This window comes from Pteropus alecto, unplaced genomic scaffold, assembly GCF_000325575.1.
Source record: "Pteropus alecto unplaced genomic scaffold, ASM32557v1 scaffold215, whole genome shotgun sequence".
NCBI lineage: Eukaryota > Metazoa > Chordata > Mammalia > Chiroptera > Pteropodidae > Pteropus > Pteropus alecto.
In genome coordinates this window covers 615,319-624,070 of record NW_006436287.1, presented here as the reverse complement: position 1 = coordinate 624,070, position 8,752 = coordinate 615,319, and the positions used below count along the sequence as shown (strand labels likewise).

General features: G+C 40.7%; 1 protein-coding gene across 1 annotated transcript in view; it reads right to left on the bottom strand.

Annotated features, from left to right (window-relative positions):
• CBL (Cbl proto-oncogene) overlaps window positions 1-8,752 on the bottom strand; it is a 94,674-nt gene that overhangs the window by 20,148 nt on the left and 65,774 nt on the right. Inside the window, 2 exon segments of the mRNA XM_006912610.3 lie at window positions 274-651; window positions 740-871. Coding sequence (XP_006912672.1) covers window positions 274-651; window positions 740-871 — 510 coding nt within the window.

Below are 8,752 nucleotides of genomic sequence, written 5' to 3'. Positions count from 1 at the left end.
TCTGGAAATAATCCCTCCTTTCTCTAAAACTTAAGTGCTTTTTATTTATACTACTCATGGTGCATATGTGCACGCACACGCATGCACACGCGCACACACACACACATTATTTACTAACATGTCTTATCTGCTCTATTAAAATGTATACTTCTTGAGAGTAAGGATTATATTATCTCTGAATCCTATGCAGAACCTATCACAAAACTTTGACCCTTATAAATGCCATCTACAAATATATTTAATAGGCTAAATAATTTCAAAATCAGGACTCACCATGGAGGTATCCAGATTCAATGTGCTTCCGGGCCTAGGCACATCTATTCTGGGTTCCATTTGTGAGGGTAATGAAAATGGAAGTGAGTGCCGGTTGGTTAATTCTCTCCCTTTCCAGGGGTCACTAGGGTTTGGGGCAACTACTGGTACTTTGGGGATTGGCCGAGGCAGCCATAATTCCCCAACGCGGCTAGAGGGGACAGGGGGCAGTTTGTCCCTGGATGGACAGTCGCCTGGTGTACAAGGCAAAGGGCGTCTCTGAGGCCGGGTTTCTGCTGCAACAGAATAAGGCCGGTCTGGAGGGGGTGGTGGTGGAAGATCCCGAAGTGTGGGAGGTATTGGTAATGGTTTGTCCTTATGAAGGGAGCCAGAAGCAGCCTGTGGAAGCATGATGGAAGCAAGTCAATTAAAACCTACTAATCCATAATAAAGAATCGGAAAACCATAGAAATGAATAATGCTTTACCTTAGAAGCAGTTCCAAGACCAGAAGCACTTGAAGGAATAGATACTCGTTGTTGCAGAAGGTCAAGTCGTGGTGGCACTGGGGGAAGGGAAGCTTGTGGGGTCATGGAGAATGGAGAAGGAGGGCGTTCCACCTAACACAAAGAAAATTTCCTAATAGGTTATTCTTGCTTGGGGGAGCGGCATCTTTCAACTCCTAAAGCTGCAGAAAGCAAGCACTATATTAACACTGACTATAACTACCAGTGAGTGAGGTCAGGCTTTGGCCTGGGGTAGCACTTCCTGAATTATTTTCATGTCACCATAAGAGGGCAGTCTCAATCACAGAAATATCATGCAGATGCAAGCTACAGGCAAACGTATCTAGAAATGACTGTGCTACAAAAAGCTTCCTAGTTTACAATTTTTAAAAAATAATTTTCCACCTCCTCATCTTCAGAGAAAGAAAAATCTGTTCCATATTAAAAACCAGAACCCATATAAAAAGAAAGGGGCAGACATTAACCCCTCAACCAATCACCTAAAAAAATAATGTTTAAGGGGCAGAACAATAAAAGATCAAAGATGATAAATTCAATGTGGGTTATTATGAGAAAAAAAGAAATCTGTAAGAAGAAAATATTATCACTAAAAAGCATACTGAATACTTCTGAAAAAAATAAGTTATTTTAATTCAGTAAATAAAAGAGATTAAAATTTTATGTCTATTTGTGTTCTAAAAAACGAGGTACCAAATTAGAAGAAACAATACATGTATATAACCTTTTCCATTTCCCTGTCTATAGTAGGGTGATGAATATGTGATAAGCTTGTCCAAGTACCTGTCAAAAGATATACAGTAATTCATACAAAATGCTACTTTGCATTCTATAACAGAGAGCAACGCAGATAAAATAGAGGCAAATAAGTATTACAAGCACTTATGTAAGATTATAGAAAAATGATCATACTCATACTTAGTCCTGCCATTAATGCTAGGTAGTGAATGAGACTAAAGAAAGCCCTCATCATTGCCTACTTGTTTTTACTCATACTAAAGAAAATGGGCTCCATGTCAATGGAGCATGAGTAATGAATATGATGAGCAGCTAAACACCTCAAGGGTTAAGAAAGTGAAAAGTTATAGTCAAGTTAATTCTCACCAATTTATCATCAATTTCTAGTCAGTCACTATATTGTTAATTTGTCCATATCTATATCTTTCTTTTCATTCTATTTGTCAATCTTGGACTCGACTTATCAAAACCACTTTGGAGTTATTCCCCCAACTTCTAGTTTATTTCATCAAATCCTTTTGCTCACCATTACCTGCGTAACTATTGTAAATACTCACTAGCTCAAAAACCATTCATCAGTAACTCTCACTTGCCCACAATGCTCTATCCTAGAATTCTCACCTGTTTGCCTTTGTTCAAGCTGTTTTCCAATTTGAAAGGCCCTCTCTGCCTATTCTGATCCCTCTCAGCATCCATCCCTCTTTCTCATGCCTAAAGTACAACAGAGGGTTAAGCTAATCATATTCTTCAATTCATGGCACCACATCATAACCAATCCCTGCAATGTTCTTTTATATCAACATATAATTAAGTTACAGAAAAGGAGAAAAACACAAATGGAGAAGAAATTATCAAAGAAATAATACGAGACATTTCCAAGACCTAAGGGACATAAATATCCATTGAAAGAGTTCAATGTAGAGCTAGCCCAGTGAAGAAAAGGAAACCTAAACAAACAAACAAACAAACCAAAACACCCTTAAATTTTCAGGGAACCAAGGATAAGCAAAATAACCCAAAAGCTTCTGGAGCTAAAAGGAAACAGGGCAACAAATAGAAAAATTACTCTAGGGTTGATTAAAGACATTTTAAGATACCAAAAATCTCAAAAATTTTACCTCTCGCCTATCATAGAAAGCTATTTTGAGGACATATTCCACTCAAACAAGGAAGTAAAGCAAAGAGAAGGAAAAAACGGGAGCCAAGAAATAGGCACTACAACACACAGGTGAGGCAAAGAAAAGTCCCATGATGAAGACTTTCTCCCAGACAGAAGTGCTGGCAAAAGCCATTCTTGTTTTGCTGAGCTCTGCCAGCATCTACCCTGCACAAGCATGGAAAGGCAGGCCCCATCTGAGTCTCCACCAACCTACCTAACACTGTTTGCCTTGCCCTGGTGATTCCACGAGATCCTGTCCCCCCGAGGACCTGTTCACCCACTTCCAGTAGCTCTTCCAAAAAAATGCCCTGGCCTGGCTTACTAAGCAAACTTTCTAAAATCTCTCAAAGGTTCACAAACCCCAAACAAGCAGTAGCTGGCTTTGGTATGCCAAGTATCTCTTGCTAAGCAGCCTTAAGCTTAGCATTAGTGGCAGCCAGCCTCAATCTCACAGCTCATCCTCTCCTAGGCACCTCCAAGACCAGCAGAAGTGGCAATCATCTACAGATCAATATGCACCTCATACCAAGTAGCCCTGGGCTGGTCACAAGGAGTGGCTGACCTTAGTTTACACCAGAGCCCCTCCCAAGAGGCCCTAGAATCAACACAGGCGGTGGCCAGCTTCAGACCATACCACAGCACCACCCAATCACCTCCACAAATGACATACCCAAAGGGCAGACTGCACAAGCACCAGATCCCCGCTAAAGCAAATCTGCTCTGTAGGGCCAGCCCCTACACAACAGATCCTCCACTGTAATCACAGCCAGTCCTCACAACCAATTAACCTAAGAGTCAATCTCTCCCACTGATGTGTCAACAGTAACCAAGGCTCAAATATAATAGGGGAGCACATACAACTCATACAAGGGACATACCTGGAGCACCCGGCTCAGGTGATCAGGGAGACTGCTCCACCAGGCCACACAGAATATCTACTACATAAGGCCACTCTACTAACACCGGGAGACATAATAGCAGCCATATGTAATACATAGAAACAAATGTAGGGAGGCAGCAAAAATGAAGAGACAAAGAAACATGTCCCAAATGAGAACAAAGCTCCAGAAAAAAAAAAACAATGGAGACAAGCAATGTACCAGATGCAGAGTTCAAAACATTGGTTATAAGGATGCTCAATGAACTTAGGGGAAAAGTAGATGAACTCAGTGAGAACTTCAACAAAGAGACAGAAAACACAAAACTGGAGTAGGAAACATAAAAAAGAACCAGTCAGAAATGAAGAATACAATAACCAAAATGAAGAATATCTTAGAGGGAATCAACAGTAGATTAGATGAAACAGAGAATCCAATCAGCAATTTAGAAGGTAAGGTAGCAGAAAACACCCAAACAGAACAGCAACAAGAAAAAAAAAGAATCCTTAAAAAATTAGGATAGTTTAAGGGGACTCTGGGACAACATCAAGTGTACCAACATGCACACAACAGGGGTACCAGAAGAAGAGAGAGAGGAATTGAAAACCTATTTGGGGAAATAATGACGGAAAACTTCCCTAACCTGGCAGAGGAAATAGATGAACAAGCCCAGGAAGTGCAGACTCCTAAACAAGATGAACCTAAAGAGGCCACACCAAGAAACATCTTAATTAAAATGCCAAAGGTTAAAGACAAAGAGAGAGTCTTAAAAGTAGCAAGAGAAAAGCTGTTAGTTACCTACAAGGGAGCTCTCATAAGACTGTCAGCTGATTTCTCAACAGAAACTTTGCAGGCCAGAAGGGATTGGCATGAAATATTCAAAGTGCTAAAAAGCAAGTACCTATGATCAAGGTACTCTATCCAGCAGAGCTATACTTTAGAATCAAAGGACAGGTAGGGAGATTCCCAGACAAGAAAAAGCTAAAGATGTTCATAACTACCAAACCAGTCTTACAAGATGCTAAAAGGACTTTGTTAAGAAAAAAAATAAAAAATATGAATAATAAAATGGCAATAACTACATATCTATCAACAATTATTTTATTTTTTTCAACAATTACTTTATTTTTTACAGCAAAAAATTTTTATATTTAGAGTAAGCCAGCTGAACTCAGTTTAAATGATCCCAATTTTGTTGGCAAGATCCAAAGCATCATTTAGTCGAGAGCCAGCCGAATATATGCCTTCTCTCTATTAGGCCTGATCACAGTGTTGACTTTGGCCATATCAATGTCAGAGCTTCTTCACAGCCTGTTTTATCTGGTGCTTATTGGCCTTGACATCCACAATGAACACAAAATGTAGTGTTGTCTTCTATCTTCTTCATGGCTGACTCAATAATCAGGGGGAACTTGATGATAGCATAGTGGTCAAACTTGTTCCTCCAGGGGAGCGGGGGCGCTCTTCCAATATTTGGGTTGCCTTCGGAGTTGCAGTGTCTTGGGCTGTCGGAAGATGGGTGATGTGCCTATCTTCTTATTTTTGTGTGTGGATTTGGATGCCTTTTAGCAATGCTTTCTTTGCCTTCAAAGCCTTTGCATTGGCTTTGGCTTTGGGAAGGGCAGGGGCTTTCATTAACGTGGTGGAGTGAGAGATGTGCCCAGATCTCCCCCCTTGAAACAACAATAAGCTTAACATCTAAAACTCAACAAAAAAACACCCAACCTGCACACGAAGAACGTGCACACAAGCACAAAAGAACTACCACAGGTCAGAACCATGGGAGTTGGGCAGTAGACTGGGAGAAACGAAGATGCTGCCTCTCATAGCCCGAGCTCCCTGCAGGAGGAAGGGGAGGGGAGAAGGTGCGGCGGATTCCCTGAACAGCCCTGCCTGAGAGAGCTGTGAGCAATACATGGCAGTGCCCAGGGATCAGGACAGAAAGCAGAAAAGTGGGGACAGTACAGAGGTGGGGACAGTACAGAGGTGGGGACAGCAGATAAGCAATAGTTGATTTTTACCAGCGGCGGGAGCAAAACGCAAGGCTGAGTTGCAACCCCTGTCCCCCAACCCAGAGTGCCCATCACCCCATACCCTCTAAGACCAAACACTATGGAGCCCCAGGGGAATCTGAGCAAACACTACCGAAACTATCATTAACACTGACAGGGACTGAGAGTAGTGAGTGTGATTGAATATCTAAAAGAAAAAAAAAGGCATTATTAAGACTTTATATAAAGAAAGAATCCAGACTCTTTGGTGGAGTGAGAGACATCCTCAGATATCTCCCCTTGAAACAATAATAAGCTGAACACGTAAAACTCAATAAAAAACACCAGCTTGTCTGATTGTAGGATCTGCGCATAAGAGCTACCATAGGTCAGACTCTGGATATCGGGCGGTGGAATCAGAGAAATAAAGAGGCTCCCTCTCACAGCCACCGGAGCTCTTTGCAGGAGGAGGGAGAGGGGTGAAGGTGCGGCAACTTCCGTGATCAGCCTGCCTGGAAGAGCCAGAACTTCTAGCAGACGGCAGCAGGGCACAGTCATCAGAGCAAAAAGCAAAGAAGCAGGACGGGACCGCAGAGAAACAACAGTTGATTTGTACTGGCCCTGGTTGCAAAACCAAGGCTGAGGTGCAGCCCCCAACGCCCAACCCAGAGGGACCCTCCCTCCATATCCTCCAAGACCGAACACTGCGGAGCCCCAGAGGAATATGAGCAGAAGCTGCCGAGACTGAAGCTACCTCTCCCAGCCTCTGGAGCTCCCTGCAGGAGGAGGGAGAGGGTCGCGGTGACTTCCATGATTAGCCTGCCTGGAAGTGCTGGAACTTCTAGCAGCTGGCAGCAGGGCTCAGTCATCAGGGCAGAAAGTAGAGAAGCAGGACAAGACCACAGAGAAACAACAGTTAATTTTTACCAGCCCCAGCAACAAAACCGAGACTGACCCGCAGCCCCTTACTCCCAACCTAGAAGGCCCCTCGCCCCACACTCTCTGAGACAAATCACCACGGGGCCCCAGGGGAATCTGAGCAAATACTACTGAAAGTGTTGCTAACACTGACAGGGACTGAAACTGACAGTAGCAAGTGTGATTAAATATCTACAAGAAAATTAAAAAGACATTTAGGCTTTATATAAAGCAGAGATCCAAGAGGCTTAGATGCTCCCTATGAGAAACCAAAAGAAAAGTGTCTACTTTGCAGCAGTCTAAAGAGAGACCTTTATATAATAAATCTTTCTGGACAAACAACAGAATACACTTCCATTAATCCTCAGGCGGAGAAATAAATAGTCCATTAAACACCATGAACAGACAAGGCAGCTCAGGAAGAAAGAGAAAAATCTCCAGAAAATAAGCTTAAAGGCATAGAAATATGTGACTTAAATGACAGAGAATTCAGAATGGTATTTCTGAAAGAACTCAATGAGATGCAAAACAATTCATATCAACAATTCCAAGAACGGAAAAAACTAGATCAGCAGAATGAGTTTTTTAGCAAGGAGTTTGAAACCCTTAAAAAGCACCAAACAGAACATTTGGAGATGAAAAACACACTAAAAGAGAAGACAAATGAAATAGCAAGCTTAGGAAATAGAGCCAACCAAATGGAGGAAAGGATCAGTGATATTGAAGACAGAAATCTAGAAATAAATCAGAAGGAAGAAGAGAGAAACTGAAGAATGAAAAATAATTAAAGAGAAATACAAGAACTAGCTGATATCATCAGAAAAGGAAACACATGAATAATGGGCATTCTCGAAGGGGAAGAAAAGGAGCAGGATTCAAAAAGCATTTTCAAACAAATAGTTGACAAGAATTTCCCAAATCTAAGGAATGAGCTGGAGCCTGGAATTCAAGAAGTCAATGGAACACCCAATTATCTCAACCCAAAAGGCCTTCACCAAGACACATTATATTAAAATTATCAAAAATCAAAGAAAAAGAAAGAATTCTCAGGGCAGTCAGGGAAAAGACACAGTAACCTAGAAAGAAAAACCCAGTAGATTATCATCAGACTTCTCAGCACAAATCTTAGAAGCAAGAAAGGAGTGGAATCAAATATTCAAACTATTAAATGAAAAGAATAAGAATAATATATTCAGCCAAGAATAATATATTCAGCAAAGCTCTCCATTAGATATGAAGGAGAAATAAAGACATTTCCAGGACGTATAAAAATTGAGGGAATTCTCCACTACGAGGCTTGCACTACAGGAAATACTGAAAGAGGTCAGTTCACCTAAAATGAAATGACAAAAAAAATCCATAATTAGGAGTAAAGTGACTAACACGCAGATAGAAGCAGAAAGGTGCAACCCTTACTAAGAACAGGGCATTATAAGCTTAAGCAATTACAAGAGATTTGCTAGACTCACTAAAGAAAAAAGAAAAAGGACACAAATAAAATCAGGGATGAAAGAGGTGAAATTATGACAGTCACTGTAGAAATACAAAGGATCATACAGGAATACTATGAAAAAGTATGCAACACCAAATCTAATAACCTAGAAGAAATGGACAAGTACTTTGAAAGATACAACCTTCCTAGATTGAATCAAGAACTAGAAAATCTAAATAGATCAGCAGTATGGCAATTGAAACAATCATCAAAAACCTACCAAAAAGTAAAAGACCGGACCAGATGGTTTCACCAGTGAATTCTACCAAACATTCAAAGATTTAATACCTATTCTCCTCCAACTCTTCCAAAAAAGCAAAGAGGAGGCAATACTTTAACTCATTTTATGAGGCCAATATTACCCTGATATCAAAAACTGGTAAAGATAACACAAAAAAAGAAAACTACAGACCAATATCTCTCATGAACACAGATACAGAAATCCTAAATAAGATACTAGCGAACCGAATACAGCAACATATTAAAAAGATTATACATCTTGATCATGTGGGCTTCATCCCAGGGACACAGGGAAGGTTCAACATATGCAAATCGACTAATGTGATACAGCACATAAATTAAAAAATAAGAAATCATATGATCATATCAAAAGATGCAGAAAATGCCTTCGACAACATACAGCATCCATTTATGACCAAAACACTTAACAAAATTGGTATAGAAGGAGAGTACCTTAACATGATAAAGGCCATATACGACAAACTCTCAGCCAACATTATAATAGTGAAAAACTAAAATTTTTCCCTCTAAGATCAGGAACAAGGCAAGACTGTCCACTAC